General features: G+C 40.9%; 1 protein-coding gene across 3 annotated transcripts in view; it reads left to right on the forward strand.

The window, feature by feature from the left end:
* The window catches only part of LOC126259806 (DENN domain-containing protein 1A-like), a 289351-nt gene that overhangs the window by 34912 nt on the left and 227291 nt on the right, over window positions 1-27148 (forward strand). For all 3 annotated transcript variants that reach the window (XM_049956834.1, XM_049956836.1, XM_049956835.1), the window contains exons 3-5: window positions 4741-4878; window positions 13108-13243; window positions 13346-13399. In XM_049956834.1, coding sequence (XP_049812791.1) covers window positions 4741-4878; window positions 13108-13243; window positions 13346-13399 — 328 coding nt within the window. The remainder of the gene's footprint in view (window positions 1-4740; window positions 4879-13107; window positions 13244-13345; window positions 13400-27148) is intronic.

Consider the following 27148-nt stretch of genomic DNA (forward strand, 5'->3'; position numbering starts at 1 on the left):
GCGAATTTTACTCACATGCATTTTCTGTAATTTTTGGTATAATTTCAAAAGTTTACTCCAGAAGAATTGTTGTTTAGTTTTTTCTCTACTTCCACATTAAAATCCCCCATTATAATCTTGAAATGTGATTCCCGTGGGTTATTTACTTCTACCTCTACACCACTACTAGTTATTTCCTTCCCTGTTCCACTTGCAAATAGTGAGTCTTAGGTTTAGTTTTAGTACCAGTTGTGCTATTCTGAGAATGTATGTATGACTGTTGAAGCATTTGTAATCTTCGTGTTTACTGTAAAACTTACCCCTGAAATTCTTCCCTGCTCTCTCTCTCTCTCTCTCTCTCTCTCTCTCTTTGTAGTAACATATCTTATTTTTAATTCCAGTTGGTCTTCATTTTTTCACTTCACTTCTTTTAGTAATTTGTAATATAGTCAGCAGTTCATTGTGAAGTACTGTAGGTGGGAAATCTCACCTGATTCTGCTGTATCGTAGACTGATGGAAAACAAAGACATACCCAGAAAGTAAATGGCATAACTGAACTGCTATGTATGTGGTTGGAAGATAGCATTCATTACAGTGTTACTGTTACAGCTGTAGATAAAGACAAAAACAACATATATATAAGGTGACATTAACCAAAGAGAGTGAACTTTTAATACAAAACTGCAAGCAATGGATAGGTACACTTGAAAAATTGAGAATTTTCCCAAATTTTAATTGTCAATTTGTACTGCCTCTGCATTGTTTAAAGTTCACTTGCAGTGACTTTTATTTCTAGTAGGTATGACAGCCAGCAGGGTGAGTTTTGGATGTTAATTCCACATAAGTTGTGGTAGTGGAAAAAATATTTAAAATATTTTCTGGTCAAAAGTTTAGTAAGTACAGTGTAAGTTCACATTACAATTGTGCTTGCAAGTAGTGTTCCAGGCAGTTTTATAAGGAGAAAGACTGCTGCAGAGGAGTGTAATTAAACAATAAAATTTAAATGATGTCAGACCAGTTCTACTAAGAGCTATTACACACATCAAAGTAATACTACTGATTCTCAGTGACCTGTGTGATTACATCAGACATTTATTAGGATGGGATATTTGTGATGAGGTCTGCCCAGACTCAGGAGACTAAATGGGGAGTTGTTTCATTAAAAAGGCAAGAAAGACTGGCACTCAAACTACCAAAGTGGCATCAGATGGAAGGCTTACATTTTCTTCACCCCTCTCCACCTCCATCCCTCTCCTCCCCCCTCCCCTCACAACTTAATTTTTAAGATGACCAATCCACTCAGGAAGATGCTTGTGATGTAATAAATCATAAAGCGAAGAAGATTAAAACATTAATTAATTATCAATAAAATGCAGTCATGTGACATTTTTTATTTTAAAAGTAGTTCACTCTGTGCATAAGAATATGGGGTGTAAGGTAATAGTTCATCATCCTAGCAGTCCAGGATATCATGCCATGTAACTTTCTGCGTTTCGCCTCATTGTGAAGGACATGTTGAAAGGGAGAAGGTTTAGCTATGAAAGAACAACCTGTGAATATCTCATGGTGCCTGGCTGATTTCGGGAGAAATATCAGAGTTTGTATAGCAACTGCTTATAAATAAATTGTAATTGTAAATGTTATGAAACAGTGGGAAAAATGATAATGAATTCCGACAACAGATTGTTGAAGGGGTTATGTGCAACAGCAGGAAGAATAACATAAGGTGTGTGTCAGTGGACCAAGGTGTCAAGAAAAGCCCAAAAGCAAAGCATGAGGGAGAAGCAGTTCAGAATACAGGCAGAGTTTAGATAGAAATGAAAAATGGAAAAGACACAAATATAAAGTAAAAGTGGGGAAGCAGAAACATACTGTAAGAAAATAACAAAGAGCTCATAGATATTGTGGAGATTTGAAAGGTTCATGATTATGTAATACACTTGATAGTTAATATCCAGCTATTTGCCTGCAGTTAGAGGTAACCTGAAAGAGACAAAGCATCGTGAAATGTGCATCAGGTGAAAGGTTCTGTATGTACGTAAGGGATTTGTGGTGGGACACTATTGAAATGAGGAGCAATTTATTGAATGTGACATCCATGAATCTCTGTTTTTATGTGGATTTTCAGTTTGTACTAACACAGTTTTATTGAACTTTAAAGTAGAAGCTCTGTCGCTAATAGTACAGAAATGTACAAAGCCAACCTATAATTGTAGTCATTATAGACTAAAACAAAATGTGGTGTAGGAATGTTCAAGGGTCCCTTAGTATAAGATCCAATATCAGAGTCACAACCAACAGCTAACAAGTCCCTGATGATGACCTGAAACTCTGGAATAGTGGGATAACTGTGATGACATAAAAAAAAAAAAAAGGCATTGGCTGGGCTTTATACTGCAGAACCAGCTCCTACTCTTCCAAACTGAGGCTGAAGGGATTGCATGAAAGAGACAATGGGATTGGCACTTGGTGCAACATCTGGAGTCTCAGACAGGTAGTGGTCGGAGCAGTGTGAGAATAGCCCCAAGCTCTTTCAAATCAGGTATACCAAATACCTCTCCTGTATAACAGGCCTATGGGGATGATATTACCCATGATGGAATCTGGACGGTGATAAGAGGCAGGAACTGCTGAGATCCCACCATACAGTATTACATGGAAAATGCTACCAAAGGTAATGCTGACAGCTTGTGAGGGTTGTATGCAGAAAACCTCTAGAGCATTATGGCAATCACTCTGTTTCCATCAGAGTTGAAACCTGCTGTGGTGGGTCACTGTGGACTTAAGGCAGTGTCAGAGAACATAGCGAAAGTGTCAAGGGGTAGCTCGTACTGATACTTTGATGGAACCATCAGTGGAACAGTCTGGCATGTGGGCCACCTACAGTCATGAAGTTGTGCTGGATGCATTGTTGAGGCACCCTCTGATGGTTGTTTCCTCAGCTGGTTCTGATGGCATACTGGAGCTCTGTCTCTGGGCACAACAGAAAAATCTGATGGCTTCAATGAGTGGTGGACATGCCTGGTAACAATCCATATTTGGGTTTACATGTCAGCACACAGACTAGCACCCCAGCTGAGAGAAATGTGTCCTTAATGTGTGTTACTGTAGTTGCGGGAAGCAAGAAGTCAGGCAGGGAGCTATGGCAATGGTTATGTGGAAGTGATATTATGTGGGGTAACATGTTACACCTGTATCCATCTGAGGTCAACAACTGAAACCTTGACCATGTACAACTTCCATACTGTAGACTCCTTCACCATTCACTTGTGTGTGAAATGTACTAAGTTACATACTGTTTCATAAGCTTTGTGTTCTTAGAATTCCAGATATCCAGTATCATCAGGCCAGCTCATGGTGTTACAATCTTGACATATGACTGCTAAAAAGTAGGCTACCGGTATCACTTTGCAAGTTCCAGTAGCATCTTGCTTTACATATTAAGTTGGGATACTGTACTGAGACAGTAATCTTGACTGCATGATTCTTGGGACTATTAGCTGGTATGGTATGCCAAAATCAAATGTCTTCTCTCAGGTCTAGAAGACATAACAAACATTCTCATCGGCACAAACATGTTTTCACACAGTACCACCACAATGCTCATTGACACAGACATATGGTCCATACAGTATCACAATGCTCACCCTATATTGATTGCTAGTAAGGCTCCAACTACATAAAGGTGCAATCTTTTGCTACAGTGACATCAAAACCCATAAAAAAAATAATAGTAACACTGCATTACAATCTGCAGTGGAGTGATCTCTTCACTACTGACTAATGCTCTATCGAAAGTAGTGGGAATGACACTCTAGATTTTGTGTCAGTTCATAGCAAACAAGTTTATGTTGCACTGAACCTGAGTTCTGGAGCTCCCAGACATTCTAAAATAAACTAAGCTTCAGGAATTCCTTTGGACCATTTACTGTTTCACTATTGAAACAAAAAGCAAACCAGTGAATAGGAACTGTTACTTAACAGAAATACATACTTAATATCCAGTTAACGGGAAGAACCAAAACTTCAGAATGAACTTTTATAAGCTATTCGCTTTGTGCGACACCCATGACATGCATTCCCATCCTGGCTGCCACTTTAGGTGTTTTTGATACTTTATGAGTAGCTCAGCTGTATATGACAAAGAGCCACTGACATACAAAAAGTGAAGGTCAGTTTTCCATTCTTGGTATGGTGCACTGTACTAATCTGTCTGAGTTTCATGGTAATGCACATTTTATTAGAAAGTGAAAGTGTCATTCTGCATAAAAAAATTCTAAATCATGATTGATTTTTCCATCACTGCTTGTTATAGAACAAATTCGTGTGTATAAATAAAAAGTACAAAAATATAAATGTTTTACAGTATCAATGTATTTAGTTAATTGTTTTCTTAGTTTACAAGAGAATCGTCTTATAAATTGAAAACTGGGTAGCTAAATAATGCTGTAGAATGTCCACATTTTTGTGCTTTTCATTTGTAAATCCAAATCATGATTCCAGTGAAAGAGCGGCAGTCTTGACACACTGCACGAGTAATAGTACTGTTACAGAGAGAGAACTTTTATATTTACAAAAAATATTTTTGATTGATTAGTTACTTTTTCAGAAATTTTATTCTACTTCTTTATTGTGCAACATTGCAAGAGTTCACATCATTAGGTCATTATGTAATGATGAAACACATTTTTTTTAGCAAATTAAGCTCTTTGTAACAAAAATCGAAGTCTGTAAGTGGTTTTATTTGCCTTCTGTTTCAGCACTGTTGTTCAACACTACTCGTTTGTTCTTACAAGCATAGACTCAAAATGGACATTTGGCTTTTGTCGTCATGATCCAAAAACAGAGACTGCACTTGTGATATTAAGCTTTTTACCATGGCACGAATCATTTTATAAGTGAGTATTGTAATTTATGTTTTGTTAAATATAATATCAAGTGTGAAAATAGGAAGTGTGTTGTGAATGACTAGACCATTTTAATACTGCGTTGATTTAATCTTCTGCTGTAGAACAAAATAGCTATATACTTTCCCATATGCTAGCAATAACCTAAACACTGAAAAATCTCAGTACATTAAGCTGCTATCGTGAACCATGTTATCATTGTCATTTGAATCTGTTTTTTAATGTAAGTTTTACTGTCACCAGTTACAGAATTAGGCTTAGGGACTGCTGAACCAGTGGTTTTTTATGCCTGGCTGGGAAGCATGACAGTTTGTACTATTTTAGGCTTAATGATGCCTGTAGGCAACTCTAATATAGAAAAATTTGTGTGTGTGTGTGTGTGTGTGTGTGTGTGTGTGTGTGTGTGTGTGTGTGTGAGAGAGAGAGAGAGAGAGAGAGAGAGAGAGAGAGAGAGAAATCGTCTCATTAGCAAAACAATGGCAAGAAACTGCTATTTGTTGTTACTTACACTGCTGCTTTCTTTGATAATGATCAACAAGAACCAAATAATATACTGCCTATGATAGATGATGTTCTGAACAAGAGTTTAGCGAAAATTTTTCTCCATTTGAAAATATTTGCAGGCGCCTCTTCAGTGCATTACATTCTACACAGAAATTAGTCATCTCAGATTTAAAAATCTAGTCAATTGCCGTGCTTCATTTCTGACTGTATCACTATTAAGCATAAGAATAATACGAATATAAACATGTCATGATATGTATATTCTTCCGCGTTTGCTGTTGTCTCACTCTAGTTTCGTAGTTTATTAGGAAGACAGGATTTAAATGAGATAGCAGCAAACATGAAACAATACATGGCAAAAGGCTTATATTCATATTATTCTTCTGGTGATGAGAATACTGCATGTGATTCACAATTCATAAAAGTTCCTATTAGCAACCATCTCTTCTCACAGATAGGAAGAAATTCAGAACGTAGAGTTGGCCATATTGACAAACATCCCAAACAGTCTTGCCAGTCGGATTTTCGTAGTACATTGAAATGCTGCTACATTCGAAGATGAACAATACAGAATTTGTATTTACTTCGTTGGATAATGTTTGAAAATGCAGTGTTCGAAACTTGGGGTGGAGAAAAAAAGCTCATCTTCCACCTTTTTTTTTTTTTTTTAAATTTATTTACTGACGCAGAGGTTTTGGTGCCAGTATTTATCTTTGTGCCTACAAAGCATTCCTGTGTAGCGCTACATATATTCAACGGCAGAAGTAAGTTGTGGCGGCACCCACCAACATTTTTCAGAACTTCCGCTTGCTTTGCACTCGATTCTAAGCTGCAGGTGGTTTTTTGGATTACAAAAACCGAAAAAAAAGTGCAGCTTAGATTCGAGTAAATACGGTAACTGTATTCATGACATATTTTTCAGACGGTATTCACACACCACTGAATATACCAGAAAAATTATATTATTGTATTACACACAGTTTAGGAGATATGACGTCATAAGCACTTAGATGTCTGAGAAACTGCTGCATCATGCAAGATGTTTAAAACTGTTACTTCACTGCAACTAAGTCTATTCACAACACTTTCTGCAAACATGGTCCACATATGCTGCTGAATGTATCTAGAAAAATATATCATTGAGCAACGCAAACTTCAGGAGGTGTGGCACCATAAACCCTGACGTGTGAAAAACTGCCAAATCATGCATGAAGTTTTAATTTATGACTTGTCTACTTCTAACTCTGTTCACAACACATTTCAAAGATTGTAGCTAAATATACCAATGGATATACCTGCAGCATTATATTATTGTATAGAACATATAATATTGATTACTATATGTTCTATACAATGATATGATGTTGCAGGTATATCCATTGGTATATTTAGCTACAATCTGTGAAATGTGAGATATGTCGTCATAAACATTGAGCTGTATGAAAATGAAACTGCAGGGCCAAAGTTGCTACAGGTGCAGGTGAAATTTGTTCACACATATGTGTGAAATATCTTAAATATTTGTGAAATATATTTGACATTTTTGTATGCAGACAAAGCCACATGCAAGTAGCTCATCCTAAACCCCTGGAATGATTTCAACCAAATTTGGTGCACATATTAGTTACAATGTTTAAAGAAATAGTGTGGCAGTAAGAACAACCATCAACCTCCTGTTGGGCCGAGTGTGATAATGAGGAGGGGCAAGGGGGAGGAAGAGGTGGGCACAGACGAGGGGGGGGGGGAGATATTGGGCAGACAAAGCGGACAGTAAAATGGACGCAGAAAGGGTAGAGGAGGAGATGGACTGAGAAGAAAAGAGGAGGAGATGGATAAGGGTGAGGGGGGAGGAAGAGGTGGGCAGAGAGAAGGGGATGGTAGAGATGGATAGACAGAGAGGAGAGGAGGAGGAGGAGGAGGAGATTGAAAAGGAGAGTGGGAGGAGGAGGTTGACAGGGGGGGGGGGACACAGAGGAAGTTTATGGGGGTGGGTGGGGGGTGATGGACAAAGAGTAAGGGGGACAGAGAGAGAGAGCTGGAGGAGGAAATGGACAGAGGGGGAGGGGGGAGGGGTGGAAGGAGGAGATGGACTAATAAAAGATTAGAATAAATACATACCTGGGCAACACCAGATAATCAGCTAGGTTCAGAAACATGGAAAGTATACTAAGAAGGTAAACTTCACATTACTTAATTTTTTATTTTGAATGTCTGCACTGTGCTACTAAAAGAAAATTATTTTAGGTCACTTCTGTTTGCTAAAATGTCTCTTCCCTTAAATTACTAAGGTACCCAACCATACTTTTTATTTTGAAGCACAATGAACAACTGGGTAATTCTCCAAATTCTTTGCGCTTATAGAATGTCACTGCTCAGAAATAATTTTTTATAGGGGGAAAATGAGCTGTCTACTTCACAGTGGAATTAGAGTGCAAATTTTAGGTAATGAAATATACCTGGAGTGATGTTGGCTGGAGCATCTTTTTCTTTCACACTGATGATATTGCACATGGCAGGAAAAGACAAATAGCTGAGATTTTTTGCCAAAACTTCATCACACTTATTCACTACCCTCTGCCCAATCCCACCTATAATGTCACCCAACTTACTTTTATGTTTTCAACAATTTCAAATGATTTCTGCAAAGGCAGCCCAGTAGATTCTAATTCCTTAATGCTACTGGCAAGGAAGCTGAAGTTACTGTTAGGTTCAGCGGAAGCATTTCATGCCTTTTGTACTGAAACTGAAGATTCTCTTGGAAATGAATCAGTCATTGATTTCATGGCTAGTAAATGTTCTTTATAAAAACTGACAACTGAAACCCATTTACCCCATTGCATTAGAACAGGCTCAGATGGAAATATTAGGTTTGGTAGCAGCTCTCTATAAAGTAACATACAATGCAGGGCTTTAAGAAACACATTCTTGGCATATGAAATTATTTTGTTTACTTCTGGGTGGTTGCTGCACACTTCTTTGGTGGTGTATTGCAGTACCTGGACCAGAAGTGTAATGGATTTAATGCTGATGAAATACACAGAGGGTAGTTGCCACCACCAACTTGTAGGCCGTAGCATGTGAATATGTAACAAGAATTTTTTTTGGAAAATTGGAAATTTGTGGTAAGATTGTATGGGACCAAACTGTTGAGGTCATTGGTCCCTAAACTTACACACTACTTAATCTAACTCAGACTAACTTATGCTAAGGATGACACACACACACACACACACACACACACACACACACACACACACACACACACACACGAGAGGGAGGACTGGAAACTCCAATGGGGGAGGCCACATGGACCGTGACAAGGCACCCTAGACCACGCGGCTGAATTTTTTTCCCTGGATTCCCTGTAGCGACAGCACTTTAAGCTGTCATTCACAGAATGAGCTCCTATTGAATGATCTGTGCAATCCAGTACTTGGGCAAGAAATCAGTACGGGCTATGAGCATTTTTCTCCATTGAGTTTGCCAGCAACAAGATTGCCTGAAGAATTTATTACAAATCTGTCACAGTTGCAGTACGTGTATTTTGCTAACTAGTTTTGAACCAACTGGTTTATTCTCAGGCCTGCCCTCTTGAGGTAAGGCTTGAGTATGAGCCACTTGGTTCGAAACAAGTAGCAAAATAAATGTACTGCAATTGTGACAGACCTGTAATAAATTCGTCATGAAATAAAAGTGTTTTCTGTCCTACAGCAACAAAAATGTTGAAATTGCACAATGAGATTGCTAGTGAAACATTAATGAATGTCTGTTGATGTTTCGATGGCTTCCCAGATCTGATGGATACTTACATAGCTCCGCACACTTTTCGGTGCATCCTGGTAATGAAAACCAAAATAGTTCTTCCTTAATGTCAGTTCATGGAGACTCTGTTGCCAATTGTACTTTTGTGGCAATGTGATATTCAAGCACTTGAAGCTCGTACTACGGAACGTTCACAGCAGCAGTAGCAGAGCACATATGGTAAAATTCATTTGTGGGGTTTGGAGTCTTTTGCATCTGCGACAATAAAATTTGCTTCATGGATGATGGTACTGCTTTGTTCTTTGCATGTGCATCACTATGTATATGTTGCTGAAGTTGGGACTTCGTAGAGCAACCGATCTGCTTATTCCTTGCTCTGAATAGAACGAACTCTCGATCAGTAGTGAAAACATCATTCTTCATAAATCAAGATCTTAATTTAGATGATAATTCGGATGCAACAGGAGGCATCATCAGAACAAAAGTGTTGTGAAATTTTTGAGAAGTACTCTCTGGCAAACTTTCCTTGGTGAACACACACTCTTGTTCTGATTCATTAGAAGTTGCTAGTAGTCGGAAAACTTAGGGCCGCTAGTCTCTTGTTTGCCCCACTGCTGATCTCTACAGCACAAAAAGCTCTTTACTACATACAGTGATAGCTACAACAATGCTACGCATGGGATTGTTATTGTATCTACTTTGCTTTCGAGAACTGAAATTTTGAATCTTAGAAAATTGAGTGGAATCGAGGCCTTCATAATCCAACTTAAAAGTCCAATTTACCAGATTTTATTGCACAGCAATACAATTTTTGCAGGCAATTTTCTTTGTGTATTCAGCTTTTATGGTAGATCTGATTCAGATATTTATCTAGGAAGCTGCCTACTGAGGATGATAAGGGTAAAAAGCAGCAATATATAATTTTATGTAGCATAGAAGTTAAGATATGCAGAAACATGAAGTGATACTGAAATATGGAATGATAAAAATTAAATGTCCTGTACTGACAACGTAATTTGTGAACATTTACACTTTCCATGTGCGTAGGAGCGAAGGAAAAAGAACAGTGATTAAAATCCGTACTGTCATGATTACAAATGTTTCTGATTATCTGATTTTCCCCCTTGTTTTGTTGTTTCAGCCATGAAGGATGAATATTGTAATCACATTTTGTCAGAAAACTGGTTTGTATTTTGATTTTTACTTGCTTTTTGAATAATCACAGGAGCCCCATCTGTAGGTATAGAACTTAATTTGGATTGTATAGTTCATACTTTTGCAGTAGTTCAAAAACATGGTTAAATATATCTTGTCCCGTACAATGTTTTGCACTGGAAATAATTAAAATAATTCCTTAAAAATGCTGAAATCCATGTCAGAAGCACGAAAAACATAGCTAATTGAGGTATGCTTCTAATGTCCATACCATCATTAAAGGCAATGGAAAAGCTTCAAAAGTAGATGATTTTTCTTTGAGCTGAGTATTTTAAAAAATTCATGGCCAAATCAGTAACTCTTTCCGCAACTGTATTTGCAGACAAATGGGTTGTTTAAAAAGCCTTCAGTTCCCTGGGCAAACAATTTCTGCAGTTATAATTGAACTTTCTCTTATGAATTGTCTTTTACGAAGAATTTTAAGTGTTTAACTATCAGCATCAACAAGATGTAACTTGGGTGCATCGGCACTTCACCTTCTTGTGTTATTCTGAAGGGACGATTCTGGAAAACATCTGTGTGGAATCTGTTTTTAAACCCTTTTTGTATGTTACTTGATAGTCTCCTACAAAAATATTCACTGCTAGTGGGTTTTTGTTCACCGATGCATAAGATTATGTGGCAATTACATACCGTTGTGGCCTGCGGACTGTGAGCTGTGAATTGGACACCCTTGATGTACACAGAAATAAAACTCTCTTCACTTCCCAGAAACATTTCTCGAGGAGCAGGTTAACAGATTCTGGTAAAGTTTTACGTCATTGATTTTTAACGCGATTAGACTGTGGATGTTTACCTTACACATCAGCAGGCCCTCCTTTTTTTTAGGCTTCCTAGACACTGTGCGTCACAGTGGAGTTACCTAGTGACTGGAGTTTTCTGCAAGATTCCTTTCAATAATTTCCTTCTGGGAGCAAGTATGTCAATGAAGATAGGCTGCCAGCAACTCTTAATTAATTACAAGATTAAGATGTAGCCCAGAACATCCCTTTTACACAATTCTCCTACAGGACATTATCTGTCTCTTTATGAATTCTTTAGAAACAGGAAGAACAGTCATGGTTAGAATAAAAGACATGCGTTGTGCATGTGTATATTTCTTGACCTGTTGTACAAATGGACCTCCAGTGTGCCATCAAGGATCACACACACTCTTAATATTTGTTGCCATAGATTCTGTTCAGTCCTCCACAACTATGCAACATTTATTCCGACATATACTAATGGGCCCAACAACAGCCAGAAAATCAGGCTGAAAACATTTAGGTAATGTACCTTTTACACTATACGCAGTATTTACATGAGGAAATTAGTAACAATGCCCAAAAGACCCAAACACATAAAAACTCAAAATGTGAGAGATTTTTTTTGTCTGCAGTGACTTCCTCAGTAATGTGATTGACAATCACTCTCCAACCCATCCGTTGATGTCTGCCATTCACAAACTGCTGCATGAGCTTCACAGTACAGTAACCTCCATGTCATTCCTGTGGACATCAAGCTACATAGCCATCCCAGGCAGTGACTATTCTGATAAATTAGCTAAGAAATCTCCTCTGTTGACCTACTGCTTTGTAGTTGTATCTCAGATGTCATATCATATGAAAGTGAAAAGGAGATTGGATGAGAAATGTCTGACTCAGCAAACTCCAAATGATACAAACCTCCACCAAGAAATGGAACATTGTACAAAAGAACGTACAGTCGTACGGCACATCTATATTGGTCACGCTTGCCTCACTCAAGACTACATACTGGGGTAAGAGAACATTGCACAGTGCACCCGCACAGCAACCCTGCCATTCTGCCACATCCTTGTTGCATGACCAGACTCACTTGCTCGATGGCGTGAATTAAATCTCAACCAATCGTCACCATTTATCCTAGCTGACCATGCAGTGAAAGCAACCCACATTTTAATCTTCCTATGAGAAAGTTGTTATTACCAAATTATTTATAAGAACCATTGTCATAGTTGACATAAGGCATGAATGTGGAGAGGTGACATCTTTTGCTGCTTGTTTTGCCCTAAGTGTTCCTCACTCAGCTCCATACCTACCCTCAAGTAAACTCCAAATGTTATCTCCTTATACTGGTGTTCTATCTAGGCGTTACTTGTCCTTTGTCATTATTGCTCATAATATATTTAATATGTGAGTTTTTTTTATATTCTCCTGCTGTAGGGGGGTGGGGGGTTATCTGAGGATGTATATCTTCAGTTACAGTTCTTGTTGTACGGACCCTTACCTGCACACTTCCTCTCACTGCTCTACCTTCACCTGTGCAAATCTTCCCTCTTCTACCAGTAATCTGTGTGCTTTTCTTCATAGATCACTGCTTGTGGTAGCATCGAAGCTCTTGGTTCATCTCTGTCCTGTATTACTCTCAATACACTACTGCTGGCTTGTTGATTATGAGGCTAAAGGGACTAATAACCACACTGGTGAGTCCCTTGGTAACCCGATTGACCGTCACCGTGATTTTCCATTCATTCTTTTTTGAAGCAGTGCAATTGCACAGTCAGCTGTCGATATGAGTGCTTTGTAATCGTTTTTTAGGTGTTGAGTATTTGTTGCCAGAGCAGGTTTAGGTATCGGCGAGTAAGGCTGGTGAACTATTGTATTTTTAGATTACAGTCTCTCACTGTTCTGGGTGTGAAAGCAGAGGAGTTACATGTAATTTTCTGCAACAATGAATCAGTATAGTTAAATACAACATGAAAATAATTTTCTTTTACAGATTACTAAATCATGTAGCAGAAATAACTCACAATTCTAACACAGAAGAGCTGTACAGATTTTTAAATGCAGTTTATGAGGGTAATGTACCTGAACCAGGGACTGTTATGCAGGTGCCTTTTAATAATGGTGAAAGTGTGAGTTCATAAGTTCATTTTTTTGATCATCTTTAGCTACTTATTTGTGCATTTTGTAGATTTCTGTTTTCTACTACTTTGTGATAAGATGCTTTGTTTCAGATTTTCATCTGTAAGTGCCCAAACCAGTTTCAGCTGCCCAGTATTCCAGAAAATGTGAGTGTTCTTATTGTTAATGAACCTTGATTTATGTGATGTAGCCATTTTTCCTGTTAAGACCAGTCTCTGTTAAAACTAAACAGACAGGATTTTTAATTGCAATACATTATATATGATACTGTATGTGCTTTAACAGACTGTTAAGTCACATTTACCATGTGTGTAATCACAAGACTAACAGTGCTAACAGAAGAAATTATAATAGAAGAAGAGCAGGGTAATGAGAGTGAATTGTGACTGAGCAACAGCACCAATGAACATAAAGGAAGATATAAGAAATTTCAAAGATAGAGGCTTATGTGGTCAAAGAAAATCTGGTGGTAGGACAAATGATTTTTGAACAAAGTGCACTGATTGTGTTTATCATGAGTGATAAAAATTTTCTCTTAGCAACTGAATGTTACAAAAGATGGAATTTTTCTCCCTTTGATGATAAATATAATTATTGAGGTAACAAATCAGGAGGAATAGCTCCAAGTATTAACAACAGGAACAGGAAGAACTGTGAGTTCAGGGGGGGGGGGGGGGGAGAATGTGTAAATACTAGAGAAGAGAGGATAAGTGAAACTCGATTTGTTAATGAATGAGGAGCAAGATCATGTTCACTCAAAGCAGTTGGTGTTACTGTGATTGTAACACAGTATTTCAGCTTCAACATAATTTGCAGTGCTGGATTGTGTGTAGACTACAGGGTAGTTGGTTCCAAACAGAAAACAGCTGTGAGGTAATCATTTTATTTCATTTCATTGTCAGGTATTATCAAGGCACCAGACAGTTGTTACACCTGTGGTGAGATAATAGTACAATAAATTTTCATTCTGTAGTGGACTGTCTACTGATTTGAAACTTCCTGGCAAGTTAAAACTGTGTGCTAGACCACAACTCAAATCTAGGACCTTTGTGTCTCATGGACAAGTGCTCTACTGACTGAGCTATCCCAGCACGTGGCAACACTGTTTTCTACCAGCTGAAGGCACCAAGCAAATATTACAACCTGTCATTTATTTGTTGGTTGGTGCTGAGGGTGCTCTAGAAGAGTGAGAGACATGCTTGCAGACTAAAAGGAATGATTAGCTATTACTGTGATACTAGAATCATGTGGGCATTGTGTTCTGAATATACGCCCCGAGAACAGCCTTCTGGTATCACTACCATTTCCCCCTTTCCTGCTCCATTCATGCCTGGTGCTTAGGAGTGATGACTGTCAATAAGTATCTTGTATGAGCTGTACTCTCTCTGATTTTCTGTCATGATAATTTTGCTTTGTTTGTAAGAGGTAGTAATATGATGCCCAACTGTTCTCATGAAATGTGCTTTTGGATTTTCACAGTAGACTTCATCCTGATGTAAACCACCTCTTGTAGTGCCTGCCACTTGAGTTTTATGATCATCTTCACTGTTAGACTAATTGACCAGCTCCTGACAAAATGCAACTTCTCTTTTTTGTCCCCCCCCTCTCTCCCTCCCTCCCTCCCTCCCTCCCTCCCTCCCTCCCTCCCTCCCTCCCTCCCTCCCTCCCTCCCTCCCTCCCCCCCCCACACACGCCAGGCATTGTTTGTCTCCCAAGTATTTTTTGAACTACTGTTGTATGGTTATTTTTCTTGAGATTGATCTGGACAGTATTTCTGTGTATTTTACAGCTGTTACTCTTTCCAGTGATTTATCACAAATTGTGTACTGTAACAGTAATTGATATTTCCTCTTATTTATGGCCAGCTTACTACATGTACTTTAATTAACAAATGCCACTTCTTACGCCATTGACAACCGTGCAATAAACCCCTTAATTATTGCATCTGTCCAACAAAACTTGTTGAAAATGGGAATAGCTTTTGCTTGTTTCAAACCACTTGGTTGCATCATTGCTCCAGAGATCTATACAAACTGCTGCTAGAAGGGAGCAAGCTCTTTTATATGATCTTTGTAGAATGTCACAGATATTTCATCAGGTATGAATGCCTTTCCACTGTTGAACAGTTTTAGTTGACTTTCTGTTCCACAATGACATATCAGTCTCTGCTATTTTGGTGCTTGTTTGAAGATTGAAAGGAGAAACTGTATCATGATGTTCCATAAAGAAACAACCTAGATAAAAATTCATTCAGGTAGTTATGGGAGATGAAAATTTAGTTGTTGTGGAGGACTGGATTTAAATAACAGGAAATGGAAGAGAAGGAAAAATAGTAGGATAACATGTACTGAGGGGAAGGAATGAAATAGGAAATCGCCTGGCGGGATTTCACACAAGAGCACAACGTATCATTTGGTTCAAGCATTATGAAAGGGGATTGTGTACATGGAAGGGCAGTGAGGACACCAGACACTGTTGCATCTGGACTCACCATCATGTAATGACTTTTTATTTTTTGTGACTATGTTTTTTCCATGTTAACACCTCAGTTATTACAGTGACTGCTGTGAGGCCATTGACTGACACAGCAGAGTCTCTCACTTGACAGAGATTTCACATAGATTATATGATTGTAAAACAGAGTTTCCATAAACAGGTTTTAAGCTGCAAAACAATTGCAGGAGCAGATGTGGACTGTGACTGATATTTATTACAATATGTATTTTCATTCAAGGTATGTCACAGTTGTGAATAGTCATTTCTTTGTGGTGACTAGTTTTGGACAATCATGTCCATTTTCAAACCATGAACCATGGCCTGAATTGTAAGTGTAATTGTACAGTTCCCACCAATGTGCAGTCGAGTGACAGAATATGCATTATTTCTCATCATTAACCATTAAATGTATGCAACATGATACAATATGCCTTAAATTCAGCTACATTCATAATTGGAGCACTGAACCCAACATCTATCAGGTAACCCCACAGCCAAAAGTTCATGGATTAAAATCAGGTGATAAGGATGGCCAGGCTATAGGGAAATGAAGGATGATAATTCTAGCATTTCCGAAATGCCTATGCAGCTGCTGCTTCATTGGCTGTTGAATGTGTGGAGGAGCACCATCTTGCACAAAAATGATCCACCCACACACCCACATTGTTGAAGGGTTGGACTGGTGTTGGTGTGCAAAAGAATCTTATAGTGTTTGCTAGTGACAGTAAGGGTAACAGGCTCCGTAGGACCAACCTCCTCGAAAAAATATGGTCCTGTGGCAAATGATGCTGTCAACCTGCACCACACAGTCACATTTGCAGAATGAAGTGGTATTGGTTGATGTGCGTACCAGTTTTCTGTTGTCCATAATCTGCAATTCTGCATCTTGACATGTCCTTGGTGATGGAGATGGGCTGCATCTGTCCACAGTATGTTCCATGGCCCTTCATTGTCCACTTCCATGTGAGCAAGAAATTCCAGAGTGAACATTTGTCTTGCTGGCAGCTCAGCAGAAAGCAACTTCTGAACAAGGGTGATTTTGTATGAATAGCAGGATGCAGCAATACAGGCTGTTGTTTCGTAGTATTTCATGCATCATGTTTGTGGGCATGTCCATTATTCAGGCAATTTCCTGTGTACTGCATTTTTGCACATCTCCACTGATCAACCAATCCTGCAGTGCTGTGGCTTCATCTTTGACAGCCATTGGATCAATTGATTTCCTCCCTCTGCCTTGCTGCACTTCAGAACAACACATATTTTTGAATATTGTAGTCATTTTCTCCAGACTTTTAGCAGACGTAGGACCATTGGCTTTTTTCATATCTGGAACTTCTACAGGGCTACTGGTGCACTTTGGCTGTTTGCCAGCTGTGCACTGTTCTTCGTGGAGACATTTATGTTGGGCATCTAGGACACAAACTGAGGAACAGTAGTGTGCTGCATGTCTTTTGGTGTGCATATTCTGATGTTTACAACACCATTTGTTGGTCAAATTTTTGTTAAATTTTTTCTTCTGTGACGTTCCCTCCTGCGTCAATGATATGCAGTTCAAATTTGATGTCATTCTAAGCAGTGGTTCTCTTTTTGCAGTGTTTTTAAACTGGAACTTTAATTATGGACACCGTGTAAATTGTGCCATTGCAATATATTTCGTATGCTCCCACCAAGTAAAATGAAGGGAGGAGAAGGGAATGTAACATCATATACTGATAAGTTAGTCACAAGAATTTCTGCTTCTATGTTTATGTACCTCTGTTATTCTTGTGTGGCTTGACTTTACACTGATAAGCAAAAAAAAAAAAAAAAAAAAAAAAAAAAAATGACCACTCAGGGTTGCCAGAAGTTCTGGATATCAGGGAGTATCAGGAAATTTCAAACACGCCAGGGAAATATCAGGGAAATTTGAAAAAAAAAATATATAAAAACACTAGAAAAATCTTGTTTTTCTCTCAGTAGATGAATTGGTTTGTTTACTGATATATCATGCATCGTTGCTGGCTGGGCGCAGCTGAGTTTCTGACCCGCTTCCCTACTCCCTCATTCTTACTGCTTTTACCATTTCTACCACTCCCCTCAGCTTGCAGTCAGGGCTGCCATCACTTCTTGCTGCTAGTCTAGCAGCTGCAGACAAAGAGACAGGGAGGTGCGAGGAGTGGTTAGTTTGGTCCTGATTCTCAGAGATTTTTGACGCAGCAGTCGGAGACGGCAATCATGTGCGCACGAGTTGTGTCTGAGTAATTGTGTGAATGTGTGCGTGCTCTTGTTTTCTGCCAAAGCCTATGGCTAAAAATTTAGTTGTGAGAATGTGATTGTCTTTTTTATGTGCCTGTCTTGCAGCTCAGTGACCATCTGTATGGTGAATTGCTACCTATTCTCATTAATATTGATTCTCAGATTATTGATGCAAGTTATATGTTGCACAGATTGATCACCACAGACTCATTTCATCAACATGTCTGTGGTATGTAAATAGCTAGCCAAACCAGTGGAATTCCATGACAGGTCAAAACTACAGGCCATTTCTGTGGGTGTGTCTAACGGATCAGGCCTGCCGATCTGAACCCCATCCTTTCCCACCAATGTGCAGGCCCTCCTCATCAGATCTAGTCTCACTGATCTGCCTGCAGGCCAGGTCTGACCGTGTGTGGCATAATGCAGCAGATTTTCATGGTTTATCCGTGGACTCAGGACTGCAGTGCTCCTTGGCAGGCCAGAGGCTAAGGGCAATGGATTTCAGGAATTGCGACAGTCTCACCCTAAGTACATTGTACAGTGCTGCATCTTATAGACATTTTATTTATTCTGCTACATTTTGACACTTTGAAAGTAGTTTCTATATATAGAAAATCTGAATGCTAAGAGGAGGAAAATTGCGGCCGTCACTGGCGGTTTGTATGCTATGTACTCACTTATTTCTTGAAAGAAAAACCACACAATACCTGTAAAATAATATACATAACATAGTGGGTAATAACCGACACAACAAATGTAGTAGAACCAGCATTATATTGGCAGTCACCTATAGTGTTGGTTTACACAACTCTCCCCTGCCTTATACACTTCTTTCAAAAGGCTTACTTTTTCTGAAGTTATTTCTGAAATCTGTGGAGATATTTTAAATCTGTCTTGTGATTCCAATGAATTTTTTTTTCACCAAAAGTGTTTCATTTTATTGAAATAAAATATCAGTGGTCTTAATGAAACATGTATACCATATGGCTTGCTTTTGCCATCTGAAAACAGTTCATTGCAAAAGATGTTGATTTTAGTACTTAAGATTTTTACTCACACATTTAGAAATACAGAAGTCCGTACTTTCTTTGTCAATGATGTCTTTACTTACCCCTGGGATCTCAAAATTTGTCCCCCCAAGGGGCCCACAGCTCTTTTGTGAGTACATGTGTGACGCACATGGGCCCATGAGCTATTGCAGCCTTTATTCTCTTCTGGGCTGCTTTACCTTCCCCTGCTGTCTTCTTCCTTGTCCTTCTTCCTTTCCCTTTGCTCCTTTCTTTCCTTCTCTTGGTGTTCTTCTCTATGTTGGCCCGGCTATCCTCGTGATTTAGCATCGTCTTGTGGTTTTGGTTGGTTGGTTTTCCTCCTCCTTTTTGGCTTTTTTCTTTTTTTCTTTTTTTCCCCTGCCCCCATCGGGGGTTTGATCTACATCTCCAGATTTGAAAGCTATTGTGTGAGCCAGATGGGGAAGAACTCCCTCCCTACCGTCTTTGGTATGGGTTTTTCTCCTCCTCCTCCTCCCCCTCCATCCCCGCCAAAGACCTTTGGCCTCCTTGCTAGGTCAGCAGCTTGGTAGCAAGTCTGTGTGTCGGGGCTGTTATGTTCCCATCTGGCTGAGCCCCCTGACAACACAGGGATCACACTGCTGGTACCTGCGCTGTGAACACCTTCTGCAAGCCTAGGAGTGGTTGCCCAACTTTTCGGGGCGTTGAAATTCCTGACAATGACCGTTCTTCTGGGTGGCCATTGCTGTGGCTCGGTAGCACCCACAAGGCGAGTCCTTGTTTGGAGTGGGTGGTACCAGGGCGGACATTTCGCACATGAAATTTGTTAAAATATGTGGCCACTCTACTGCAGGCATGTCTCTTTCTCATCACCTTTCTGTCTCAGTTCCTGTTTTGCCTTCGCGGCCTTACCCTCCTTGGATACACCCTGGAAGGAGGGCCAGGAATGTTGGCTTGGGGCAAAACCCTTTCCACGGTTCCTGGTCTGTATCAGGACCAATGGGGAGACTTTTGCTGCCATCAAACCCCGTTTCTTTGTGGATCGTATTGAGAACAAGTTTGATGAAGTTAAGTCATTAGGCAAGATGAAATCTGGCTCTTTCCTTATAAAGACAACTTCTGCCAGTCAGCCTCCCTCTGTGCCTGCGACCGTTTAGGAGACATCCTCATGACTATTGCTCCTCACAAGCCACTCAGTATGACACGGGATGTAATATTCCATACGGACCTCCTCCTCCAGGTGGATTATGAACTTATGGCTAATCTGGACTAACGTGGCATTCATTTCATCTGGTGTGTCCAGAAAGTCCATAAGGACCACCATGAAGACAGTGGTACTTTCATCATGGCATTTGAGGGGGATACTTTGCCCAAGAAGTCTGGAGATCAGAGAGATTAGAGCCCACACAGAAGCATACTGACAATCCTTCTTTCCACGAACAATATGAGACTGGAATAGAAGGGAGAACCGATAGAGGTACTCAGGGTACCCTCCGCCACACACCGTCAGGTGGCTTGCGGAGTATGGATGTAGATGTAGATGGTAATGGTGTACAGATGCGACATGAAACCATATATTCCACCTTCCATGTGATGCTTTCACTGTCTCAGGTTTGGCTACATGTACTCGCGATGCGATGCCACTTCCATCTGTGATGACTGTGGCTGCCCTCTTCATATGGGGAGCCCCTGCACTGCACCACCTAACTGTGTAAATTGCTCTGGTCTCCATTCTCCCCACTCACCAGTTTGTGCAGTGTATGTGAACCCCCATGAACCACGGACCTTGCCGTTGGTGGGGAGGCTTGCGTGCCTCAGCGCTACAGATGGCCGTACCGTAGGTGCAACCACAACGGAGGGGTATCTGTTGAGAGGCCAGACAAATGTGGGGTTCCTGAAGAGGGGCAGCAGCCTTTTCAATAGTTGCAGGGGCAATAGTCTGGATGATTGACTGATCTGGCCTTGTAACAATAACCAAAACGGCCTTGCTGTGCTGGTACTGCGAACGGCTGAAAGCAAGGGGAAACTACAGCCGTAATTTTTCCCGAGGACATGCAGCTTTACTGTATGATTAAATGATGATGGCCTCCTCTTGGGTAAAATATTCTGGAGGCAAAATAGTCCCCCATTCGGATCTCCGGGCGGGGACTACTCAAGAGGACGTTGTTATCAGGAGAAAGAAAACTGGCGTTCTATGGATGGGAGTGTGGAATGTCACATCCCTTAATCGAGCAGGCAGGTTAGAAAATTTAAAAAGGGAAATGGATAGGTTAAAGTTAGATATAGTGGGAATTAGTGAAATTCGGTGGCAGGAGGAACAAGACTTTTGGTCAGATGAATACAGGGTTATAAATACAAAATCAAATAGAGGTAATGCAGGAGTAGGTTTAATAATGAATAAAAAAATAGGTGTGCGGGTAAGCTACTACAAACAGCATAGTGAACGCATTATTGTGGCCAAGATAGACACGAAGCCCACACCTACTACAGTAGTACAAGTTTATATGCCAACTAGCTCTGCAGATGATGAAGAAATTGATAAAATGTATGATGAGATAAAAGAAATTATTCAGATAGTGAAGGGAGATGAAAATTTAATACTCATGGGTGACTGGAATTCGAGTGTAGAAAAGGGAGAGAAGGAAACGTAGTAGGTGAATATGGATTGGGGCTAAGAAATGAAAGAGGAAGCTGTCTGGTAGAATTTTGCACAGAGCATAACTTAATCATAGCGAACACTTGGTTCAAGAATCATAAAAGGAGGTTGTATACATGGAAGAATCCCAGAGATAATAAAAGGTATCAGATAGATTATATAATGGTAAGAGAGAGATTTAGAACCAGGTTTTAAATTGTAGGACATTTCCAGGGGCAGATGTGGACTCTGACCACAATCTATTGGTTATGAACTGCAGATTAAAATTGAAGAAACTGCAAAAAGGTGGGAATTTAAGGAGATGTGATCTGGATAAACTGACTAAACCAGAGGTTGTACAGAGTTTCAGGGAGAGCATAAGGGAACAATTGACAGGAATGGGGGAAAGAAACACAGTAGAAGACGAATGGGTAGCTCTGAGGGATGAAGTAGTGAAGGCAGCTGAGGATCAAGTAGGTAAAAAGACGAGGGCTAGTAGAAATCCTTGGGTAACAGATGATGTATTGAATTTAATTGATGAAAGGAGAAAATATAAAAATGCAGTAAATGAAGCAGGCAAAAAGGAATACAAACGTGTCAAAAATGAGATCGACAGGAAGTGCAAAATGGCTAAGCAGGGATGGCTAGAGGACAAATGTAAGGATGTAGAGGCTTATCTCACAAGGGGTAAGATAGATACTGCCTACAGGAAAATTAAAGAGACCTTTGGAGAAAAGAGAACCACTTGTATGAATATCAAGAGCTCAGATGGAAATCCAGTTCTAAGCAAAGAAGGGAAAGCAGAAGGATGGAAGGACTATATAGAGGGTCTATACAAGGGCGATGTACTTGAGGACAATATTACAGAAATGGAAGAGAATGCAGATGAAGATGAAATGGGAGATACGATACTGCGTGAAGAGTTTGACAGAGCACTGAAAGACCTGAGCCGAAACAAGGCCCCGGGAGTAGACAACATTCCATTAGAACTACTGACGGCCTTGGGAGAGCCAGTCCTGACAAAACTCTACCATCTGGTGAGGAAGATGTATGAGACAGGCGAAATACCCTCAGACTTCAAGAAGAATATAATAATTCCAATCCCAAAGAAAGCAGGTGTTGACAGATGTGAAAATTACCGAACTATCAGTTTGATAAGTCACAGCTGCAAAATACTAACACGAATTCTTTACAGACGAATGGAAAAACTGGTAGAAGCCGACATCGGGGAAGATCAGTTTGGATTCCGGTGAAATAGTGGAACACGTGAGGCAATACTGATCTTACAACTTATCTTAGAAGAAAGATTAAGGAAAGGAAAACCTATGTTTCTAGCATTTGTAGACTTAGAGAAAGCTTTTGACAATGTTGACTGGAATACTCTCTTCCAAATTCTAAAGGTGGCAGGGGTAAAATACAGGGAGCGAAAGGCTATTTACAATTTGTACAGAAACCAGATGGCAGTTATAAGAGTCGAGGGGCATGAAAGGGAAGCAGCGGTTGGGAAGGGAGTGAGACAGGGTGCAGCCTCTCCCCGATGTTATTCAATCTGTATATTGAGCAAGCAGTAAAGGAAACAAAAGAAAAATTCAGAGTAGGTATTAAAATCCATGGAGAAGAAATAAAAACGTTGAGGTTCGCTGATGACATTGTAATTCTGTCAGAGACAGTAAAGGACTTGGAAGAGAAGTTGAACGGAATGGACAGTGTCTTGAAAGGAGGATGTAAGATGAACATCAACAAAAGCAAAACAAGGATAATGGAATGTAGTCAAATTAAGTCGGGTGATGTTGAGGGAATTAGATTAGGAAATGAGACACTTAAAGTAGTAAAGGAGGTTTGCTATTTGGGGAGCAAAATAACTGATGATGATCGAAGTAGAGAAGATATAAAATGTAGGCTGGCAATGGCAAGGAAAGCATTTCTGAAGAAGAGAAATTTTTTAACATCGAGTATAGATTTAAATGTCAGGAAGTCGTTTCTGAAAGTATTTGTATGGAGTGTAGCCATATATGGAAGTGAAAAATGGACGATGAATAGTTTGGACAGGAAGAGAATAGAAGCTTTCGAAATGTGGTGCTACAGAAGAATGCTGAAGATTAGATGGGTAGATCACATAACTAATGAGGAGGTATTGAATAGAATTGGGGAGAAGAGGAGTTTGTGGCACAACTTGACTAGAAGAAGGGACCGGTTGGTAGGACATGTTCTGAGGCATCAAGGGATCACAAATTTAGCATTGGAGGGGAGCGTGGAGGGTAAAAATCGTAGAGGGAGACCAAGAGGTGAATACATCAAGCAGATTCAGAAGGATGTAGGTTGCAGTAGGTACTGGGAGATGAAGAAACTTGCACAGGATAGGGTAGCATGGAGAGCTGCATCAAACCAGTCTCAGGACTGAAGACCACAACAACAACAACATATGAAGGAAAAAAAAATTAGGAAATAAAAATCCTTGACCATCTCACCTACATTGAGGACCGGAAGATGTTTGACAGACTTCACCTTGTAAACCTCCCCCTACCTGTGCCTCAGTTACATCTGCCCCTTGTCACCCCTCTCCCTTACCCCCATCTTGCCCTCTTTCCTTTCCGTTCCTCACCTCACCTCACCTCACCCTTGACTGTTCCTTTCCTCCCCCCCCCCCCCCCCCCCCCCATCCAGGAACTACTCCTCCTCCGCCGCCGCCAGGGAAGACATCCTCTTCTCTGGCTCCTGCTAGGGATGGCGCTCTATCGTGCAACACCCCTCCCTGGCGTTCTCAGGACAGGAAGCTTGCAACCTCAAGCCAGAGGATAGACCCGCACTCAGAGGGCCCCAAAGCCACTCACTCTCTGTCTGATCCCAATATCATTGCCATCTATTCCCTCGCTGATATCATCTCCTTCCTCCCTCCAAGGGAGAAGAAGCAGCAGTAGCGCAAGTCAAAGGATGAGGCTTCCCCAGCTTTCTGGGGGACTTCAATCTCACCACCTCATCCCGAATCAAGACCCAGTTTTTATGGATGGCACCCCATCCTCATTAGTGACAACCACCGACCAAGTGACATGACCTCCCCTTGGCCTTCCTGGACTTTCACCACCCGGAAATAAAATGCCTTGTTTCCTCCTACTCTTCGTTCTGTCTTGCTCTTAAAGAAAAGCACTTTTTTGATGAGCACTCTCCAACATGTCATGCTATTGGGCATTCTGTTAGAGCCATGCTGGCTGTGGGATAGTGTCTGGAGGGATCTGCACTTTGGTTCACACCGATGTCATTAGTGACTGTATCCCTCCTCATACCAACCTGGAGATGACTGTGGCAATCTCTGCATTGTCTACCTCCCTCCAGGTAGGCCATTTCCTTATGTTGAACTATCTACATTAATACAGAAACTCTGGCCCCGTATCTTCTCCTTGAGGACTTCAATGCACACCACCCTGTGTGGCGGAGTGCCACTTCATCAGGTAGGGATTTTCTACTTGACCAAATTAAACAGACTTTGATTTGTGTCTCCTCAATGACTGATTCCCTACCCACATCAATGCTGCTAATGGTACCTTTACTGCTATCGATCTCACAACCTCCTCCACTGCTCTCGTGGCTTGCCTACATTGATCACCTCATGGTCATCTTTGTGACAGTGACCACTTTCTGGTTATTCTGTCATTTCCCTGCTGCTGCCAGGCAGACAGGTCCCCACATTGAGCATTCCACAGGACCAGCTGGCATCTTCGACACCTTTCTTTTGAATTAAATTGATGCAATCGTGCACGGTATCTCTGTCACTAATTTTCATTCTACTGGCACTGCGGTCTCCATATCCACAGTTCACCCTCATCATAGTCCTGTACTGTGGTGGATCACGGATGTAGCAGTTGCTGTCCAGGATTTAAATGACATCCTTCACAGACCACCCTCCTTGTTTTTAAATGTCTCCATGGTAAGGCTCATTACCTTATTAAGAAGAGTAAAAGGGAATGCTGGGAGGCTGTTTCCTCCCTGGAGATGTATGGCTCTTCATTTGGTTCAAGATCTGTAATCTTCTGGGCTGCCAATCACAGTCTACTGTCCAGAGGCTTGTCCTCCAAGATGCTCTGTCTACTGATCCATTGGTCCTTGCCGAACACTTCGCAGCACACTTTGCGACAGCATCGTCGTACTCTTCCTATCCTGCTATCTTTCTCCAAGCACAAACACAGAATTGTTTCAACCTTCACCAAGATAAATCCTGCAATAAAAGCCTCACTGAATGGGCATTCTTGCACGCTCTTACCTCTTCACATGACATGGCCACAGTCCCAGATTCGATCCACAACTAGATGATCCAACACTTGGACATTACACAGAGACACTATCTACTCAGGGTCTTCAACTGCATTTGGCTCAAGGGTGGCTTTCCCTCGCAGTGGCAAGACAGTATAATTATCCCCGTTCTTAAGCCTGGGAAGAACCCAACGTCTCTCGACAACTACCACCCAACTAGCCTGATGAATGTACTTCATAAACTGCTTGAGAGAATGGTTAGCTTCCAATTGTGTTGGGTACTCAAATTGTGGAGGCTTTTGCCCCGTATCAGTGAAGCTTCTGGGAAGGATGATCTCTAACTGATCATTTGTCAGATTGGAAACTGCAATCTGACAGGCTTTTACTAACCGTTGGAGCCTTGTCGGGGTCTTCTTTGACCTACATATGGCATATGACACCTCTTGGTACCATCACATTTTAGTTATCCTCCATGATGGGGGCTTTCACGGCCCTCTCCAGATTTTTATTTGTGAGTTCTATCCCACCGGCTCTTAAGTGTCACACTCTCCCTCATTGCCATCAGTGGGCTTGTAACTTCTGTTGGCCCCGCCAGGGGGTCCACAACTCTTTTGTGGATACATGCGTAGTGAGCACGGGACCCCGAGCTAATGTGGCCCTCCTTCCTTTCCGGGCTGCATACCTTCCTTTTCTGCATCCTTCCCTATCCCCCATCTTCGCCCCCCCTCCCCTCACCTCTGGCTCTTTCCTTCCCTTTCTCCCCCTCTAGGAGTATGGTTTGTGCCTACGTCCGGAGACGGACGCTCGTCAATGTAATGCATTCTTCGCCTTCTCTGCTTGTATGTCTTAATCCTTCCTTTGTCCTTCTCTTTTCCTTACCTCTTCTCTTTACCCTTTTCTCCGCTGCGGCGTTTGAGACCTCTCTTCTTTCCTTTCCCTTTCTTTGTTTTTCCCTTTCTCTTTCTTCCTCCCTGTGCGTGTCTGAAGGCCGACCCACGCATTTTCGTGCGTAGCCGGTGAGGGGGTAACGCGTAATTCCCCGCCCCGGGTAGACAGGTAGGACACGTACGTACCTTCTGGTAACGGCCAGGCCCAGAGAGGGGTGATTACCCGAGCTGATACCTTCCGAAAGTGCCGATTGGTCCCTCCGTCCGTTTGTTGGGAGGTGTGACCTGAGGTGTGAACAATCACCCAGGGCGGGAGTGCCCTCAGAGAGGGCCTCCACAAGGGAGGAGCGCACCATCGGAGACGCTGGTAATCATGGGGGATTCTTTTGC

The sequence above is a fragment of the Schistocerca nitens genome, chromosome 5, assembly GCF_023898315.1.
Source record: "Schistocerca nitens isolate TAMUIC-IGC-003100 chromosome 5, iqSchNite1.1, whole genome shotgun sequence".
NCBI classification, from domain to species: Eukaryota; Metazoa; Arthropoda; class Insecta; order Orthoptera; family Acrididae; genus Schistocerca; species Schistocerca nitens.